At 41.4% G+C, this 21,917-nt stretch overlaps 1 protein-coding gene across 6 annotated transcripts in view; it reads left to right on the top strand.

The window, feature by feature from the left end:
- Nucleotides 1-21,917, top strand: part of LIMS1 (LIM zinc finger domain containing 1) — a 139,049-nt gene that overhangs the window by 94,290 nt on the left and 22,842 nt on the right. For 4 of the 6 annotated variants that reach the window (XM_077482617.1, XM_077482618.1, XM_077482615.1 and 1 more), the window contains exons 2-3: nt 17,614-17,773; nt 20,154-20,220. In XM_077482617.1, coding sequence (XP_077338743.1) covers nt 17,614-17,773; nt 20,154-20,220 — 227 coding nt within the window. Of the gene's footprint in view, nt 1-10,661; nt 10,946-17,613; nt 17,774-20,153; nt 20,221-21,917 lie in introns of those variants that run through there. The other 2 variants (XM_077482614.1, XM_077482613.1) reach the window with 1 other exon arrangement.

Genomic DNA, 21,917 nt, shown 5'->3' with positions numbered 1-21,917 from the left:
CATACCTTCCTACATTTTCTAAGTAGCAGTCCCCACACCCAACATATGTATTAGAAAAGCGTTTGTCTCTTTTCTGTGGACAACAGAGAGAAATCCGTCAGCTATTCTCTAAGGTTTAATTCACACTTTCAAAACTGTCACTATGCATTGCTGCCTAGGGGACTGTGTGATACACAATTCTGCACACCACATGGCTTCCCTTTTATTTTATTTTCCTTTGTTTAAAAAAAAAAAATCTTTATGTGAAGTGCACAAAACATAGACTTCATGCAGTGAAAAAAATAACTGCCATTGACGTTGCAGTGCAATTCGGGCCAGTGCACTGTGATAAAATGCAGCATGTCTGCATTTTATCACAGCACGATGTGGTGCAGCGTGAATAGGATGCAATGGTTTCCTGTGTGTCCCTGCAGTGACAGAGGGTTTACACGTAAAAGTCTGTCACTGGACCTAGTGTGAATTGGCCCTTACTTTGTCTAAAGCCAGCCAGCCCTGCTGAACCTACCGAGATTTGAACCATGTATAGGCGAGCTGCTTGTACCAAAGTTGATCGATCAACCAGTCTGTCAGATTTCTCATGCAATTATTGCCAGCGACTATAGCTGCTAGCAATAATCACTGTGTTCTCCCATCCAGGAGCAATTTTCTTTCCTGAAATCTGTGGTTCGTCTATGACTGGCATATTTTACATTTGTGTGATTTAACATTCAATTAACATGAATTGTGTTTAAAATACCCCTCCCATTTTGAATGATTTGCCAATTAACCCCAAATTGCCCAAAATCGGACCCGACCATTTTTAATAATGCAACACTCAACAATGTGTTGTCTGTCCTGCTGTGTGGCACAATACAACACAGGTGTATTGGGGAAGTTGCTAAAGTGCAAAAGTATGTTTCGGCCCAATGGTTTGAGTTTTTATTTTATTTTTTATTTTTTTACGAACTCTTTCTCTTTAATTAAATGAGCATGTGCAATGTTTGTTTTTTTTTTTTTTTTTACCAGCCTAGAGAAATACAAAACTTTATTTTATTTTTTTTACTCCTGACTAAAAGAGATTTGTATACAAAGTTAAAACACCGTTCCATTTCACAGACCATGGTAATATTCCTTCTGCACTATCTTCAGGTAACAGTGCAGGGACAGAGTTGTGGGTGTGAGGAGCTGTGTGCAAGCAGAGCCACAATGGTTTACCAGTGCTCTGTCCTCACACCAGTACATAGAAGAGCAAGCATGTAGCCTTTCTGGCAGCATGTCGCATTGATATAATGTAGTGTGCTATGCTGCAACGCCGTCCATCACCACGATGCGTTGAGGTGAGAATGACTGACTGGCACCACACCAATACAGGTAATGTGTGTTACTGAAATGCAGACGTGTGCAGTTTGTAACTTATTTTATTAGAGGCACTTATAGATCTTTGACAATTTACACAGCACTTTACGTATATTGTACATTCACATCAGTCCCTGCCCTCATGGAGCTTACAATCTAAGATTCCTAACCCACATTCATAAATTCATACACATACATACTAAAACCAATTTAGACAGGAGCCAATTAACCTACCAGCATGTCTTTGTAGTGTGGGACGCAACCGGAGTACCTGGTGGAAACGCGCACAGGAGAACATGCAAACTCCATGCAGATCGTGGTTGGGATCCAAACCAATGTGCTGCCAGGCAGAGGTGCCAAGCGCAACAATTGGCCATAAATGGGTCAGTTCTAAGTGTAGACTTTCACACTCAGCCAGGGTGTGCCTTGAGTGGCTGTCAATAAGTATTATAAGGGTCTGTTTAAAAGATTAATTGGGTTCAGGCCTGAGCAGCAGTGAGGCTACAGTGGGATACGTGTCTCATAAGGCTGCACTGTTTAAACTTTTTTTTTTTTTTTTTACTTTTTTGAAGTATCACAAAATGACAATTCATTCAGGTCTGTGCATAGCAGCATAATGTGGTGTCTACCAGCGCACTGCAGTAAAATGCTACTTGGCTGCAATATGTGCTGTGATTTTTGCAGTGTTTTGTGGCCGGCGGTCAAAACGTTCCTATCGAGAACACGATTCTTTCGTGCTCAGGAGAGGGTGGTTGAACCTCCCCTAGCCGCAGCAGCTCCTAAATTATCCTAAAAAGCCTATGTGTACAGTGAGGGGGGAAAAAGATTTTATCCCCTGCTGATTTTGTACATTTACCCACCGACAAATGATCAGTCTTTAATTTTAATGCTAGGTTTATTTTAACAGTGAGAGAGCGAAAATAACAAAAATATCCAGAAAAACACATTTTAAAAAGTTATAAATTGATTTGCATTTTAATGAGTGAAATAAGTATTTGATCCCCTATTTTTGTCTTAAGGGCGTGTGCCTGAATCTTGTCTTGCATACTAACGGTACACAATTTTCGTGCAACAAACATGAACGTAGTGACGTACTACAAGGAAGTTTAGCCCTTGAGTGCCACCCTTTTGGCCCCTTCTGCTAATTTTGTGTTTGGTGAGCATTGATTCTGAGCATGCCTGTTTTGTAATTCAACCTTTGTGTGCTGACCATCAGAAAATCTGACAACCAACCGTAGTCCACCAAAAATTTACTAGCATGTCAGCCAATATTTGTTGGGCGAAAGTTTGACAACAGTTGTCAAAAGGAGCATACTAACGGTCAGATTTTAGGACAACAGTCTGTCAACAGACAATCCCCTGCCAACAATCGCATCGTGTGTTCACACTTATACGACAAATGCTTCAACTTTGGGAGCTCATGACGTGTGAAAATCCATATTTCCCACTGATGGCCGTTTTAACTGGTCCGACACAAGTCGGTCCGACTTTGAAAATGCCCCCTGCACCACTGGTGCAACTTTGATCCTACTTCAGCCCATTGAATATCACTGAAGTTGGATCCTTGTCCTAACCATCTGACTTGTGACATCTGACATGGTGATTACAGGAGCAGTAAAAGGAATTTATTTCACACTGGAATTGTTTTGGTTGGTGAAAGGCAAGTCGGACTATCTTAAAGTCGGAGCAAAATCTTATCTTGTTCATTCAAGTTGGATGGAAGTAGGACCAAAGTAGGACAAATGTAGGACCGATGTCCCAGGGCAAAGTAGGATGACAGTAGTACAACAGTTGTGATGTACCAGTGTGAATCTAGCCAAAGGGAGTGCTCCTAATCTCAGCTTGTTATCTGTATAAAAGACACCTGTCCACAGAATCAAACGGATTCCACCATGACCAAGAGCAAAGAGCTGTCCAAGGATGTCTGGGACAAGATTGTAGACCTACACAAGGCTGGAATGGGCTACAAGACCATCACCAAGCAGCTTGGTGAAAGGGTGACAACAGTTGGTGAGATTATTCGCAAATGGAAGAAACACAAAATACCTGTCAATCCCCCTTGGTCTGGGGCTCATGCAAGATCTCACCTTGTGGAATTTCAATGATCATGAGAACGGTGAGAAGTCAGCCCAGAACTACAAGGAAGAATCTTGTCATTGATCTCAAGGCAGCTGGGACCATAGTCACCAAGAAAACAATTGGTAATACAAACGCCACAAAGGACTGAAATCAAGAAAGCACATGTACAGGCCAGTTGAGTTTAGGTGCTTTTGGCATTTTTTTGATGTAGTGTACATGGAGCCTTACTGCGCACCCACCAGCCCCTACTGCCATGCACTACCGACTGGAAGTTTATGGTGGAAGATGGAGTGACCTAGGAAGAAGGAGGCATCAAAAACGTTATGGCTCAGAAATGCTGATGATACAATTTGGGAGGGCCTTTAATTCAAAGAAAAGTTTTACTACTAGAATTTTTAGTGCTCTTTTTAAAGCTGTTCCTTGACTATTACAAATTTACAGCAATTCAGAAATGTGTCCATGAGTTTACAATAGTACTATCTGTATAATGTCATTGCCTAATTTCCTGGTGAAAGTTGAGTAAGCAAGCTGTTGCAAGGTTGACACTGGATTATGCTGACAGATAATCGTGTGACAATGCAAGGCAAACTTACCTCCTCTTCGTGCATCCTGTCACATGACTGTATTCAGACTTTTATTCTGGCTGTGGCCAGGACCTGCTGTATCAAAGACTGAAGATGCTCAGTATGTGTCCTACGATACATGCTTGAGTTTTTTTCTTGAGCCTCAGGGTATCAGTATTTGAGGCATGTTGTCTCCTCCCCTGCATGCCATGCTTTAATACACAGCAGCTATTTTTCTCAAGGCCTGCTGTCAGAAAGTTTGCAGACATGAGAAGAAAAAAAGTTAAACTTGAGCTGTATTACTTTTCTACAAAATAATATGGCGCACAAGTGTGTGCCTTCATGAAAAACTCCTACCTTAGCCAATCTCCTCCTCCTCCCTTCCTTCCTTCCTTCCTTCCTTCCTTCCTTCCTTCCTTCCTTCCTTCCTTCCTTCCTTCCTTCCTTCCTTCCTTCCCTCCTCCAGGGATGCGCTCCGCTGCCACTTATATAGGGACAATGGGGACTATGACATCGTAAGGGGGCGGGGTCACCATGTGACATAAAGCCATGTGACACTGCCCCATTGTCCCTATATAAGTGGCAGCGGAGCGCGTCCCTGGCATTCCGGCCGGAGAGAGCGTTGAGGCAACATCTCCTGGAGAAGAAGAAGAACGGAAGGCGGCGGCGACAGAAGACCGGGCCACCGCCTGTAAAAGAGCTATAAGAAGGCGCGGTGGCCCGGCAGAAGAACCGAAGAGGGGGACAAGGCCCCCGAAGTCGGGAGAAGAGGCCGGCGGAGGCGAGGAAGAAAGCCGGACTCCTCCGCTAGCAAAAGAGCTACAAGAAGATAGCGGAGGAGTCCGGCGAGAAGACCCCCCGAAGACGGAAGACCCCCGGAGCTGTGCAATAAAATATTTTAGCCCTGTGTTGTGTTTTTTTTGGTACTTTTATTTTACAGGTGAATGGGTAGGGGTACATTGTACCCCATACTCATTCACATAGGGTGGGGGGCCGGTATCCGGGGGCCCCCTTATTAAAGGGGGCTCCCGGATTCCGATAAGCCCCCCGCCCGCAGACCCCGACAACCAACGGCCAGGGTTGTCGGGAAGAGGCCCTTGTCCTCATAAACATGGGGACAAGGTGCTTTGGGGTGGGGGGGGCGCACGGCCCCCCCTTCCCCAAGGCACCCCCACCCATGTTGAGGGCACGCGGCCTGGTACGGCTCAGGAGGGGGGGGCGCACGCTTGTCGCCACCCCCTTTCCTGGCCGGCCGGGTAGCGTGCTTGGATAAGGGTCTGGTATGAATCTGGGGGAAACCCCCACGCCGTTTTTCCGGCGTAGGGAGTTCCCCTTGGAATCCATACCAGACCTAAGGGCCTGGTATGCTCTCGGAGGGGGAACCCATGCCAAATTTTTTTTCATAATTTGGCGTGGAGTTCCCTCTTGAGAGCTCATTCTCTGATTGGCCACGGCAAAAGTCGCCTGGCTGGGGCGACTTAAAGTCGTGTTGTAAGTTGTCTTCAGGTCGTGTCCAAGTTGCCTCCAAAAGTCGTGTTGAAAGTCGTGTTGCCCCTGTGTGAACGGACCCTAAGTGTCATTTGTTTAAACAATTTCTTTATGCCCTGTGATGTAGCTTTCTGCTGAGGTTCCAGAATGAATATCTAGCTTGGGAATTTGTCCTGCACACCACAAGAGTAGTCCCTGACATACCCCCTGAAAAAGGGACACCCATTCTCTTGCTTTCTGCTGTGTACATCAAATGTATTCATATACTGTACATGGTCGGTCAGTAGGTGGTAACAAAGCAGTCTGTATACAGTTCCACTATTGCATCTTTTAAATGCAACTAATACACATTTATATTCAACATTTGACTCCAATTTACAGTGGAACCTTGGATTACGAGCATAATCCGTTCCAGGAGAATGCTTGTAATCCAAAGCACTCTAATATCAAAGCGAGTTTCCCCATAGAAGTCAATGGAAACAAAGATAATTTGTTCCACGTTGACTTCTATTGCATACAATACCGCATATGGCCAGAGAGGTGGGGAGGCGCCGGAGAGACTGGGAAACACTCGGAGACCACTCAGGTGCACTCAGGCTCGGGAACTGAGTATTTCTGAGCAGCTCTGAGTGTCACCGGTGCCCCCACACTTCTAGCCAAATGCGGTACTGCACACTGCAGGGGCTTGAATCCTGCTTGTTTTGCAAGACAGCACTGAGTCAGGATTTGAAAAAAAAAAAAATAGCTCGTATTGCGAAAGGCTCATTATCCGCGTTACTTGCAATCCGAGATTCCACTGTGCTTGCTTTCTTAGTTTTTTTTTTTGTGTTCTTTATGCAATTATTAGCATTGATGCCTATTTTCAGTTTTTTTAGCGACGTTAGTTATACATTTGTTGTTACAGTGATAAACTACCCAAAAATAACCACCACCATCCTCTAGTTTGTTTCTGTAAAGGTCAGACATAGAGGTGAAAAATATACAGGCATTGCTATAAGTATGCTGGTTAATGCTAGAGTGTCTGGTGTTGACAGAGGATACAGCCCTATAAGGATTTTCAGACGTGAGAGGATTTCCAGCGCTGGCTGTCAGTTTCTCACTAAACTGCCCATAATAGCTTCTGTTTTTCTTCCTCATGGCACATAACTAAGTTAAAACGGACCTTCAGTAATTTTTTTTCATCTTTCCATCTATTAAAGAGGGCCGGTTTTGAAAAATATTTTCAATTTTCAATAAGCACACTTGCCTGTCCAGGGCACCCGCGATGTCAGCCGCCCGAGGCTGACCCGTCCCTCGGTCTTGGGTCCCGGCGCTGCCATTTTGGGTAAGGCAAACAGGCAGTGGAGCCTTGCGGCTTCACTGCCCGTTTCCTACTGCGCATGCGCGAGTCACGCAGCGCTTTGTGAATGGGGCGCGCTGTGTTCTGGGACACACAGTTCCCAGAACACAGCGCAACCCATTACCCAGAAGACGCCGCACAGAGGAGAGAAGAAAGAAGATCTCCGTGGAGGAGGAAGAGGCAGATTAGGATGATGTGCCTAGCAACAGGCATTTCTGGTAAGTAAAGAAAAAAAATTAATGATTTTTTTTCTAATTTTTTATGTATTTTCTTTTTTCAGGGTGGCCCTCCACTTTAAGTCTTCTGCCCTTGTTTTAACTTTGGATAGTAAAACATTTTTTTCTTTTTATACCAGTAAATTCCTTATACAGCCCACTTCCTCTTTCTTGTCTGGTCATTAGCCTAGGCTTATGACCTCGTGCACAGCTCTCTCTAGGAAGGGAGGAGGGATGAGTCATAAGAGGGCAAATGAGAGCTGCAGAGCTGGTGGTGTGCATCTGTGTAAATCCAAGAAGCTTCAGCTGCCCACAGTTAAAATGGTACCAGCCAGACTTGAAGGGAGGTTTCTGCAGCATATTTGGCAAGTACAGAATCACAGTATATATAAAATAATATGCAAAGTGGTTGGAGGGAAGCTTCAGAATGGCAAAGGTATTTTTATTACAGATTATGTGAGCAGACTGCAGTTCCTCTTGAAAGGCTGCTCTTGAGATAACTGTTGATCAGGATACTTGTATACAGTCCAGTATTCACCTCTTTTCTTATTTCTGCATTTGATCACTGGACTGTATTGGGCTAAAATTATACTTTTCTTCAGGTTTAGTAGAAACCATTTTTAAAAGCCCTGAGGCTTTTTTTACCAGTCCATGGTGCTATTTTTGGTTGGTACAAACACAGGCCGAATATCGTCCGGTTCAACAGAATCCAGCCAACATTCAGCCCATGTGTACAGCAGTCTGTCCAACAGAAGGCGGCCAAACGGGCATGCTAGAAAACCAGCATTCTGCACCCGGTCAGCTCTCACGGCCAATGGCTGAGTGCTGATTTGTGTATTCTAGCAGGGCGGGGGTAATCCCCCTGTCAGAACACAATAGCTCAAACATTGCAACGTTAGTAAAAAAATTTAGTTAAAAAATAGTCGGTGTACAAGCCAGGTTTTATATTTATTTCACCTTTTCAGTGCAAAAAGTCAGTTATGCATCCCTCATTCATTTGTGATATTTTGTATGCCGAGAATCTATATTGTGGGTTTCAGTCCAACTCCGGTTTTATGAATAAAGTACCTATCAGTCAAGTCTAAAAATGCAGCAATGACCTGACCACCCAAAGACCTCGGTTATTTGCGTTTAGGACTGAAACAACTAATCGATTGACAACTAATCGATTGACAACTAATCGATTGACAACTAATCGATTGACAACTAATCGATTGACAACTAATCGATTGACAACTAATCGATTGACAACTAATCGATTGACAACTAATCGATTGACAACTAATCGATTGACAACTAATCGATTGACAACTAATCGATTGACAACTAATCGATTACTATTTTCATAATGGATTAATCGCCCAGTAACATAATGGGGTTAAAAAAAATAAAATGAGCCCTTTATAGTACAAAAAGAGCAAATAATTGCTACTGTAAATATTACTTTCACTGTTTTACAGTAAAAAAATGAACCCCTTACAGTAATGATTATCTGCTTTTTTTTTTTCTACTATAAAGGGATAATTTTAGTTTTTTTAACCCCATTATGTTACTAAACTTCTTTAGACCTGGTTCACATCTATGTGTTTTATTGGTGCTTTTTTCAGAAATGCACTACAGTTCATTTGCATGGTTTTCCTATGGGACACGTTCACATCTGAAAGGGTCGGGGACTTTTAACGCAAAATGGTGCTTTATTGGTTCAATATACTTCAATGGAGAAGCTGCAGAAATTTGTGTTTTTTAATCTGCCCCAAAAAAATGCAAATTGCAGTAAAATCACGTGCGCAAAAATCTAAATGTACAGCAAAAAGCACTGCAGAAACAGATCAAAAGCCAACTGCATAGGTGTGTACCGAGCCTTATGCTGGCCTCACAGATCAATTTTCAGATGAGAATATTCAGACCAAAAATCTTTGTACATTCGCTGAATCAAAGAATTTTGTTTGAAATGTTCACTTGGTTTTTAACGTTCTGTTTTTAAAATGAATGTGATTTCTGAACGAAAAACCACATACTGTCTGAAAATTCCTTTGACTAAGAAGGTTTCTATTATTTCCAAATTTTTCCCATCATTGTGGTTGAAAGTAAACGTCTATTTGATCCGCTTTTTTTTTTTTTTTAAGGTTATTAATCGAAGCGATAATGGGCCAACTAATCGATTATGAAAATAATCGTTAGTTGCATCCCTATTTGCGTTAACATGTGCATTTGGACTACCTGAACTGAACATGCATGTTTATGTGAAATTGGTGGAGGAAGTTGGACCAGACACCTTTTGAAGGAATGTTGGGAATGTTTTAGCTGAGCCAAGATTATATATATATATATATATATATATATATATAATCTCTATCTAAAAAAAATGTGTGGTGTTATCAGTACATTTGGAGCCAAAATGTTCCCTGCATCGCTTGGGCAAACATAAGAGCCCTTTCACACTGCGCTGCCTAGGGCGTATGGGTTCGCTTCTGTGCATGAGCTTGGCGGGGCACGTTTACATTTTTTTTTTTTAAACCGTACATTTTTTACATTATTTATTTTACCTTTTTATTTTTACACTGTTCTTTAACCACTTCAATACTGGGCACTTAAGCTTTCAGTGCTGTCGCATTTTGAATGACAATTGCGTCGTAATACAACACTGTATCCAAGCTAAATTTTTATTTATATATATATATATATATATATATATATATATATATATAATATATATCCACTTGCTTCCAGATCATGTGCTGAGTTAACCTGCTGCATTATGAACAGAGAAGGTCAACCTTTCTACATGGGTGCCATTCAGAGAACCTATTGGGTTTTCTCAATTAATCCAAAGCATTCTAATTTGATACAGTGGATAGGAGGGGTGGTGTTGCCATGTTTTCCACCTGAAATTCTTCAAATCCACATCATTTCACCTTATTGACATACTTTGTGTAGTGAGAGTGGTGATCCTTTTGTTTCTGTTTGTTGTTTTTGGGTTGGGGAGCTGTAGTTCATTTGGTTTATGAATGTAAACTTCCTAATGTAAAGGTCAGTGATGAATTTGTATACATTATAAAGGGTTGGAATTTGGTACCCCAACTCCCAGCAATGAGAGACATGCTTCATGAATTTAAAACTGGTACAGATGCCATCCCCTTTTGGCACCACTGTTTGCTGGTCTTTCCGTAAATATGTATGTTCTGGGTGTGCCAAGCACTCAGTCGGTGTATAGGTGAGGAGTGAACAGACATTATTGGTTATATTGATGTTTATATTGGGGGGGGGGGCTTTGTACAATATGAACTTGGTATTTTACCAAATGGGCATGCAATGCCAACTGAACACATCTATAAATATTTACTGTGTTGTTTAAATGTCGTAGATGGGTTTGGCAGGATTTTGTGAATGCTTGTATTAACATTCAGAAGAGGAATGCATAGAATCAGGGTTATCTCCTGGAAGAGCCATAAACCATTTTGAGCTCATTTTTTTTTAACTGCCTTGCTTCCACCCTTTGGAGGGAATGGAATTTTTAACATCAACAGCAAGCAGCTGAGTCCCAACCTTCATTAGTGACGTATCTTCTACTCCACAGCCTTAGTTGGAATCTATGCTGAGGAATGTGGGCAGCACTGTAATGTATCCTTGTATGAGTCACTGTGTCAGTCTGACATTGGAGTAGCCTGGAGTACAGCGTAGAACACTTGTTCTTGCCTGGATGAGCCCTGTATTTCATCCAACGGTGGATTTGTAAAAATGATGGAAGTTCAGCCCAGGTTACACCCTAATATTCCAGAGAATGGGGAGCTGCCTCCTATGGAAGTCAATAGCAATTGTGTCCCTCAGGAAAGTGGGGGAGAGGATGAAAAACCAGTCTCCAATCTGCAGAGGAGACGCAGTGATGTCAAAGTATACAAAGAAATTTGTGACTTCTATGCCCGTTTGTAAGTGAAGGTTTTTCTTCCCTGGATTGCTAAATGGAATAGTTGTTGTATTTATCCAATATGATGGGTACTGTTGGACAATGGAGCATGTGCAGTGGGAAGAATTTGGGTCAAGGGGGTTTTCGGTTTGAGAAGAGCTTTCTAAGTATCTAGTCTAATTTTATTTGCCAATAAAAAAAAAAGCAAAGCAAAGTCCATCCCGTAGCATTTGGAAATTTTTAGCATTCTGTAAACTGCTTCAAAGTACTCTTTATGGAAGTCATTGAGGAAGAATGCATTGCATGCCATGGAGATTTAGTTAAATGGCTTGTGGTTTTATGTCTTTGTGCTTTTATAAAGTATAGTTTGAGACCTAAAGAAGAGAAACAAAGGTTTGCTGGTTTTCACTCTTCTTCCATCCCCTTTGCTCGGAGCCCCCCATTTATTTATTTAAAGGTTTTTGTTTTCACCTAATTTTTTGTGTGGCACCTTTGCTTACAGTGCAGCATATGCTTTTTGTTTTCCTGCTTGCGATTCTACCATGAACTGTGCTTTTTTTTATATTGACACTTCAAGTGTACAGTAATTTGAAAAGGAAAAATTTGGATTTTTGTTCATAGATTTGAAAAGAATGTTAAACACATTTAGCGGTGTATGTATTCTTTAAAGAAACTTGCCTGGGTGACTCTTGGAAGGAGTTGTGCAAACCCCAAAATGCCTTGCTGGGTGGATGTCAGTCTGGAAGAGTGGGCATTCCTAGGCAGGTTGCATTTTCTTGGAAAAGTATTGCCCATATGTGATGCTGAGCCTCCATGATTGCAAGAACTGAAATCCAATGAAAGAAAGGGGCAGGCCAGGTATACGAAGACTAGGGAGGAAAGGGCTTAGATGATGCTGGAGGAAGTCCAGCCAGGAAATGAGGGAGGCTCTATTTGACTTGCTGCATTAGTGTGTAATGAAATTTAGACTCCTTTAACGCTGGAGCATTTTGAAGATAGCGTTAAAAATAGCGCCTGCAAAACACCCTAAAACAACTGCTGCATTCACTCCAGTGTGAAAGTCCGAGGGCTTTCACACTGGAGCGGTGCACTGGCAGGGCAACAGAAAAAGTCCTGCCAGCAGCTTCTTTGGAGCTCAATGAAATCAATGGGACAGCGCTGTGATACCGCCGACAAAACGCTGCTCCAGCGGAGTTTTGTGGGCAGATTTAACCCCTTTTCCGCCGGTAGCGGGGGGTTAAAACTAGTGGCCAGATAGCGCCGCTAAAACGAGTATAAAGCGTTGCTAAAAATTACCGCCGCTTTACTGCTGACGCCAGTGGTGGCTCAGTGTGAAAGGGGTCTTAGAGCAAGCTCAGTAGAATAGCCAGTACAACTGTGCAGGACTGAAGTAAAGCTGGAGTTCAGCTGTAAAGTACAAAAATTGCAAAAGGGTAGATGGTGGTTGTTGCAGTATGTGTCCCCATTCGTGAGATTTTATTCATAAAAAAATGCTGCTTATACAAACATTTGGCTTTTTTTTCCAGTCTGTAGAAGAAACCCTGTTAGGCACTTTGCACATTTGGGCATTTACAGGCATATTTGTGGAGGAGCGTTTGTGTACAAGTTGCATTTTTGAGAGGCGCTTTGGGCAGAAAAAACATTTGATGCACCTAAACACGGTGTTTAGGCGCATCAAGCATTTTAAGTGTACATTTTTTTTCTTCTAGTGTTTTGGGGGGAAAAGGCATATAAACACAAATGTCCCTAAATGCATGTACAGTTTTTCCACAGGAATGCATTTTCTGCTGCTTGGTGTGCATTGACCCTTAGCCCTGGTCACACTGATGCAATACAGGGAACACAATCCTTCGCTTTCCCCGCACTGCATTGCAGTTGCATGGCATTGATGTGATCTGCTGTGGCTATTAAATTAACGACACCCAAAAACACTCGAAAAACGCAGTGCTATTGCCAGAATCGGGTGTGGTTGCCAGAATTTTGGTGCGGATGCGATTTGAGCCATACAAAATGTATGGCTTAAATTACACAGACATCACATGTTATGTGCACAAGAATGTGATGCGATTCCTGTGTGAACCCAGTTTTGGAGAGGATTTTACAAAGTTTTGAGAGGTTTCCTCTTTTGTATGCAGGACAGGACACTAGCAGAAATCCCTGAATAGTGAAAAAAATACTATCCAAGATCGTTGTCACTGGAACAGGAGTCCACATTGGAGAATTTCCCTTCTATTCCTGTTCTGGATGTAACTCACTGTAATGGAATGTCCTTTGCTTTCAGCCCTGGTGAGAATAGTCATCATAGTAAATTAGAGGGTTAATCTGACTAGCGGGGACACAAACAGTAAAATCTACCCAATTGGAAAAAAGACACTTTAAAAAAAAAAAAAGTTTGTGTTTAGATACGCCTGTAAATCTGTGATTGCCACTTTTACCTATAGCTAAGCCTAGAATAAAGCTTGCCTATAGGTAGTTGATATATCTCCTAAACGTGCACCGTGTAGGAGATATTTACCTTGTAGTGCGCCGATCATGTCATTGGTGCATGCACTGTGAAGAAACGGACCTCCTTGCTGTTTCTTCACTCGCAAATGCAGTGACTGATGGCGCATGTGCGGGAGTGACATCACACAGCTCTGGCCAGTCATAGTGCCAGAGTCCATGGCCTCGGAAGGAAGAGGGGCAAAGATGGATGCGGCTACCAGCGAGGACATTGTGGACTTCCTTTGCAGGTAAGTACCGCAATGCATACTACCCCATTATGCTTTTACGTTGCAGTGGAACAGAGTAAGTAAAACCCATCAGGGTTTTCTTCCTCTTTAGGAGTACATTCACACCAGATGTGGTAGGACTGTGTTGGGAGGCTATTCCAGAGTAGTCCCTCCGCATTACAAGGCACAATGCCTTGTCTCCAGTGTGCCCCAATTGATTTTATTAAAATGTCACACTCACATTTCAATAAAGTTCATTAAAAAAATAGAGCAGTACGATGCTCCGAGATTGTCACATTGTGGTAATCATGCCAGACCAGACCAGTCCTAGCATTGTAAACACATAAAGCTTACCTGTGGGTACAAGGAATATCTCTTAAGCATGCACTGTTGTGCAATTTCTGCAGCTGTTGATGTGACCAGTGTCACAGCATGCTGTACATTCATTATAATAATGTTGGGGTGCAAAGCTGTATTCATTAGGGGTGGGTATCCTCATCCTTATTATGCATAAATTCGAGAAGAGGAGGCATGCGCACAGGAAAACCCCCAAAAAAACGTTTTGGATGTGCCGTGCCCCAATGTAGAAGGACTGTCTCGATACCACAGATAAAATTTAATTTTTTATTACATAGCAAATAAACAAAATTATATATGTACAAATAGAGATAGATTAAAAGTTACAGAGCCTAGAGAAATGCTTTATAACATTCATGTAGATATACAACCGAAATACAAAGGCATCTCCAAATCTTGGTTGTGCAGGAGAGACCAATGCTCCACAGTGGAAATTGATGCCCAAAAACAATGACGGTGTTAATTACTCTCAACTAGTTTCGCGAACAATAGTCGCTTCTTCAGGAGATGTTTGGAACATATCTATTTTGGGTAAATAATAATTTCCAATTAAGAGAGAGAATTGCAGTGACAACATATTAATCATATATTTGTTACAGGGAGTTTATTTCACACATTGACACATAGGGAAGTACGGCTTACCGGTCAGAGACCCCACAATAGTCGTACAGCTAGGGTGGTGCCCAGCTGTCAGCTGGGTTGACCACCCTTGGGGGCGGACACGGGAGGTTCAGAGAGTTGTCTGGGCAGATTAGACTGTAAAAAAGTTTAGAAAAAGGCCATAATTAGCAAAATAATGGGCTGGATGTAAATAAGGGGGCCATAATGTGCCTGTGTAAACGCCCCAGCACATTTATATAGACCCCAATTCAAATATCAATAATACATAAGGGTAAAGTCAGTAAAAATTAAAATACAGGAAGCTTAAAATTGCATGAGTAGAAGGTTTTAGAGGGTTAGAAATATCCCCACGATGTAGCACTAATAGCCTGCACAGGATCTATATAAGAGCGGTTCCTGAAGGTAAAGAGAATAGTTTAAGAACCTACAGGCCATAAATGTAAACAAAGTAGGAGGGTATAAATGTGTAGGAAGCCATATGGCTTCATAAACCCCATAGGGGCAAAGGTCCCCTGTTATCTGTGGGTTGTGGGCTGCCCAGAACACGACCACATCAGACAAAATCCAGCGCTGTGTGCGGGCTGTCTGATATGGCGCTCTTTTGTCCTCCATCCCGGTGCGTCATACGGCCGGCGCCAGCCGATGACATCACCGGGACCGCCGCTCCTATTGCGCATGTGTCAAATCCTGACTGCGCAATTGCCTGAACCACCACGGAATGAAGCGTGGATGGTGAGGCTCCCAGTCGGCCCCTCCCACCATCCCGAGGGAGGGGAAAGAGAGGGACCTGTCGGGTGGAACGGCGCATGTCCGCCCAAGAGAGTCAATACTCCCATTGCTGGTGCATACCCGAGGGGGTCACGTCCGCACGCCGAACTTTCCCCATCACAGTGGTCAATAATAAGATTGCTTAAATATTTTAATAACAGAGTGCCATAAGATGATTAACAATGGTGTAAAATAATAACATAGGCACATCCTAAACAGGATCCTAGTGAAAAGAAGAATGATAGAACTATTGCATAACATCACAAATGATGATTGTTTGTTCATCTAGTTATGAACCAATATATTCAAGTTCAAAAAGAGGGGGGTGCTGCTTATACCTTCCAACTAAGCTACCCATATACTGGTTAGTAGATTCCATGGAAAAAGGGAGGGGAGAGAAAAAGATTAATTCATTCATTGTGCTGTGCCACAGCCATGTCTCCCATGTGCAGGTGATGTCATTACTGTTCGGGCCTTTCAAATGGTCAGAGTGCAGAAACCTGGTAGGAAGATGGAAGTCCTGTCATTAGTGACAGCCCACCACTGGAGGGCTTCATATTCAAGTAAGTCCTATAATATGCTAATATGCACATTATACCATCAACGACGAGTTAATGTGAAACACGTCAATGTCATAATGTGCTAGTATGCAGCAACTATTAGCATATTATTTGACTTAAAAAATAAAGTCAGCAGCTACAAATAGTGTAGCTGCTAACTTTTAATATTAGGACACTTACCTGTCCAGGTTTCCCATGATGTCGGCACCCCAGCCGATTTTAGGATCGGCTATCGGGTGCTGCCGCTGCAGTTTGTAGTAAGGGAACCTGGCAGTGTAGCCTTTCGGCTTCAAAGCCTGTTGCCTACTGTGCACGTGCGAAGCGTGCTGCGCTTTCTTACTGACCTGGCGGCAGAGGAAGGAGGAGGAGGGCTGAACTTCAGAGGGGCGGCAGAGTCTCCCGGAAGTGGTGAAGGATACATCTCAAAAAACAGGTACCTGTCCCTGCCTGAAAGGTGCTTTATGTGGCACTGGAGGGTGGGGGGGAGCAGATAAGTGTAGGTTCCACTTTTGGGTGGAACGCTGCTTTAATTTGCAGGGGAACATTTTACTATTTTTTTTTTTTATTTTTTTTTTTTTATGTTTAAAATATCCATAATGGATGTAGAATGTGTGCGTATGCTAATGGAGCGTATGAAATTGCACCCTGGGTACTAGCCACATCTGTGTTCATAGAGACTCTTCATTGATCTGAGGCTTTAAATGTGCCCTTGCCTTACAGTGCAACAATTACTATTCAGGTAAAGTTGTAAAGTTTTGTTACATTGCATGTTCATTCTCACTGCCTGCTTTACCACTTTCCTTACTAGCATTTTCCATATTGTAACTCTGGTTCACAGACATGAGGGGGTAGAAGTGGCAGTAATGCCACCTGTCCTTTTGAGAACACTGTCAATCATGTAAAATAAGTAGCATTTTATTTTTTTGCCTGCGCCGTATAATAAATCTACACACATTGTGAAACTAGTGAAGTGTGCCATTGTCTGTCTGTAAAAGATGTTTGCTTGGGCTCTGACAATAGGAAATGACAGCTGCAACGAGCCTACTTGTTAGATACCGTTTACTCTATTTATAACTTAACTACATGCTATTGATATGTTTACTAGTTTGTATGTTGAACTGTTACTTTCACATAGTATTCACTTTATACTACTTGTGTAAGTACAGTGAGATTATTTTTAACTTTTGTTGTACATTTCCCATATTAGGAGACATTTTACTGCATTCTTCAGTTTGCTGATGTAAACACAATGGATTTTACAAGTGATCTATGTAGAGTTGAGTTGTTAATCACATATGTTAATGTGCACTAAGATGCATGCACATAGACCAATTGTACATGGATTCACAACCAGCCTCAGTGTGAATGTGAACATTTTGAATTGCATGTTTTATAGCTGTTGTGGTTTTGTTGTGTAGCGGCAGTGAGCATTACATTTACCACATTTCCTCCCTTTTTCAGGCTACACATGTATATGTGAACATTGTTTTATGTGTGGGGCTCAGTGTAGTAGGCAATATGACTGCCCAACTCAAAATGTGTAGGTGATATTTGCAGTATACTTTCAGATGTTAGTGTGAATTAAAGAAAAAAACTAAAAAAAAAATGTTCGGTACAAGGCTCGCAAGTGTATTTCCTAACATGTCTTCCACCTTTTTTGTGTTTTCTTGTAGCAACATGGCAAACGCTTTGGCAAATGCGATGTGTGAGCGCTGCCGGTCTGGCTTTGCTCCAGCAGAGAAGATTGTGAACAGTAATGGAGAGCTGTACCATGAGCAGTGCTTTGTGTGTGCCCAGTGCTTTCAGCAGTTTCCAGAGGGACTCTTTTATGAGGTAAGGTGTCTGCACTGATGTTCCTGGCCTGGCTGTCCTACTTTCTGTTGGGGATGGCACAACACTTAAACCATGGTTTTCATAGTGAGACAGCATTATGCACCTGCTACAACCCATCAGTAAAATTGTGTTGACGTATCAAAAGGGGTCAATATTCATATTAGAATAAGAACAGTATATCGCCTGAATGTTTTGCTGTGCTTGGGAATATAGTTCCACTAATGGACCAGTAGTAAGACCTTGCATGATACTTCAAGCACAACGATTTTTTTTTTTTTTTTAGTTTTGAATAAGGTATGGAGGGTTAAACTGTATATAGTAGTTTTTATTCCGGTCTATTGATTATTGGGGGAAATTCTTTGTGGTCATGAGAATTGGGGGAAAATTAGGGTCACTACGTCAGGAAGATCATGACAGGTAAAAAAACGGATAGGAAGTAACTGAAAGCTTCCTCTAAAGAAAATCAGAATTAAAGGAGATCCACAGCCATAGCATGTATGTTCATTTTATAACCTTAACATTGTATTAGCAATACAAAGTTATTTCTCACAAACCAATAAAAGTAGTAACCACAACAGTAAACTATGTACACCAACGGGCCAAAATGGCATCCATAAGATATTTTTTCTTTTTGTTTTCTTTTTACATGTTGGTGTACTTACAGTTATGCACATCTGCTGGCAGTAAAGCGGGCATATGCAGATTTGAGTGTTGACATATTTGGTATCTGTTTACTCAACTCCATGCCACCTGACCTACGGAAGTTTTACTCCCCTCCATGACCAGGCCATTTTTTGCGATACAGCACTGTTACTTTAACTGACAATCGCAAAGTCATGCAATGCTGTACCCAAATAAAGTTTGTCTCCCCCCGCCCCCCTGCCCCCCACAAATAGAGCTTTTTTTTTGGTGATATTTGATCACCACTGTGATTTTATAATTTATTTATGCATTTTGCGCTATAAACAAAAGACCAACTCATTTGAAAAAATATATATATTTTACTTTCTGCTATAAAACCTATCCAATAAAAATCTTTTTTTTTAAATCTGATTTCTTCATAAATGTAGGCCTGTGTGTATATGTGTATATGTATGTGTGTATGTGTATGTGTATATATATATATATATATATATATATATATATATATATATATATATATATATATATATATATATATATATATATATATATATAATATAGTACGTGTGTGTGATATAGATATATATTTATACTGGAATGTTTATTATACTAGTAATGACCACAATCGGCAACTTCTAGCAGGACTGCAATATTGTGGTGGACAATCGGACACAAATTCACACTTTTGACACTTTGTGGGAACCAGTGACACTAATAGTGATCAGTGCTAAAAATACGCATTGTCACTGGTATCTAAAACTGTTAACGGGAGCAACACCAAGAGGGCAATAGTGTGACCAAGTAACTTTGACTATTAGATAGCAGTAAAGGACTCAAGAAAATAAAAATGCAGATTTGCATATGGTACCACATTCAGCCCAGAACTGGCCTAGGTCCATCTGAGTGCCCCCAGATCCTTCATCCCCCGAGAATTTTATGATGCAGTTTCAGGGTCTGCTAACCATCTCGCCCACACTTTATCATATGATATCATAAGCCTAGGCGAATGTCCAGACAAGAAATCTGAAGCGTGCTGTATAAGGTATTTAATGGCAGATAACGTTTTACTATCCATAGTTGGAACAACAAGGGCAGAAGATTTAATAGCTGGAATGTTGAAAAAATGACTGAAGGTCCACTTTAACTGGCCTGCCTGCAGTCCAGACCTTTCACCAACTGAAATTATTTGGTACAAATTGAAGCAGAAAATGACCAAGACGACCCAGGACGGTTGAGCCATTAGAATCCTATATAGGGAAAGACTTGGAACCTCCAGCAACTGATCTCCTCAGTTCCCAGATGTTTAGAGTGTTAAAAGATGTGGGGATGCTATACCATGGTAAACCTGGCCCTGTCCCTTTTTTGATATGTGTTGCTGCCATAAATTTTTCACTTTATTTTCTTTTTAAAATGGTACATTTTCTCAGTTTAAACATTTGATATTTCAAAACACAAAGTTTGCAGCACTCCAAAAACCATACAGAATGTCCATATAAATCAGTAATTCTTGAGTTTCAAGTTTGATTTTTGGGTGTAGCGCCGACTTTTAGATATTTTTTTAAATTAAATATTTGATATGTTTTCTATTGTGAATAACACATGGGTTTATGAGATTTGCAAATTATTGCATTCAGTTTTTATGTAGATCTTACACAGCGTCTCAATGTTTTTGGAATTGAGGTTGTACATAATGGTATCATTGTTGTGCTGATGGTGGTGATTAATTATATTTCCACAGTTTGAGGGAAGAAAGTACTGTGAACATGATTTCCAAATGCTATTCGCCCCCTGCTGCCATCAGTGTGGTAAGTTAAAATTCCTATGTCTTTACAGTTTTCTGAAATAAAATGGAAATAGTAGTAAATGTTACCCTTCTTTTAGTTTATTTTTTATTTATTTTTTGCTTTATAACAATGCTAGCATGATATGGGTGCTGACATCTAACTTGGGACACTGAATGAGTTTGCACGGTTTCCCCATATTTGCATGGGTTTTCTTGTGCTCTGGTTTTCACACACAATCCAAAAACGTACTGGTAGGTTACTTGCACTGATACCAAATTTTTAAAAATTTTTTAACGAGCAACTGTTTTGTTTACACTTCGGCTGTCAGTAATGGTACAAAGCATTAAAAAGTTATTTACATATTACATATTTTATTTTATTTTTTTATTTTGCACTTTTTTCAATGTGAAATGTAAATATGTTAACCACTTAAGCCCCGGACCAATATGCAGCTAAAGGACCAAGCCCCATTTTTCGATTAGGCACTGCGTCGTTTTAACTGATAATTGCGTGGTCATGCGACGTGGCTCCCAAACAAAATTGGCGTCCTTTTTTTTTTCCCCAGAAATAGAGCTTTTTTTTGGTGGTAGTTGATCGCTTTTTTTTTTTTTTTCTTTTTTTTTGGGACCATTGGCATTAATACAGCGATGAGTGCGATTAAAAATGTAACCACTAGGGGGCAGTGTAGGGGTTAAATGTGTGTGCGTTTTTTAATGTAGGGGGCGTGGCTTGGCGTGTGACGTCACTGATCGTCTTTCCCTATGACAGGGAACAGATGATCAGTGACAGGCTCACTAGGAAGCACGGAGAGAGGTTTGTTTACACTTGCCTCTTCCTGTTCTTCAGCTCTGTGACCCGATCGTGGGACACCAGCGACAATCGGGTCCACGGGTCCCGTGGCCACGGAGCTCAGGACCGGGTCGCGAGTGTGCCGGCGCGCATGACCCACGGCTGGGCACTTAAAGGGCAACGTACCTGCTTGTGCCCAGCCGTGCCATTCTGCCAATGTATATCGGCGTGAGGCGGTCCTTAAGTGGTTAAAGGTGTAAAAATATTAACGAACAAAGCAAACAAAAAAAGTTTTAAATAGTTGATAAAATAGAATTAAACAAAAAAATCAGCAGGAAAATAATTAAACAGAGAAGAATAAGGAGTTCATTAAGGCTAATTAGAGGAAATTAAGGGTTACTAAGGGCGAAACAGAGAAACATTAACCACCTCAGCCCTGAAAAGGTTTCTGCCCCTTCCTGACCAGGCCATTTTTTGCGATATGGCACTGCGTTGTTTTAACTGACAATTGCGCAGTCTTGCAGCGCTGTTTTCAAACAAAATTTTATGTCCTATCAACAAAAAGACCGACCATTTTGGGAAAAAAAACAATATTTTTTTTTTTTACTGTTTACTATAAAACACATCCAATTTAGGCCACTATGTATTCTGCTACATTTTTGGTAAAAACAATTCCAAAAGCGCATATTGATTGGTTTGCACAAAAGTTATCGCATCTGCAAACTATGGGATATTTTTATGACCTTTTTATTTTTACTAATAATGGTGGGGAATCAGCCATTTTTAGCAGGACTGTGACATTGCGGCAGACAAATTGGACGCTAAGTGACACTTTTTGGGGACCAGTGACACCAATACAGTGATTGGTGCTAAAAAAAATAAAATAAAAAAAGGCACTGTAGCTGTATAAATGACACTTGCAGGGAAGG

This window comes from Lithobates pipiens, unplaced genomic scaffold (genome assembly GCF_037356315.1).
Source record: "Lithobates pipiens isolate NorthernLeopardFrog02 unplaced genomic scaffold, aLitPip1_a1.2 Scaffold_16, whole genome shotgun sequence".
Taxonomy (NCBI): Eukaryota; Metazoa; Chordata; class Amphibia; order Anura; family Ranidae; genus Lithobates; species Lithobates pipiens.
The sequence above is the reverse complement of the archived record's forward strand: the minus strand, read 5'-3'. Positions and strand labels throughout refer to the sequence as shown.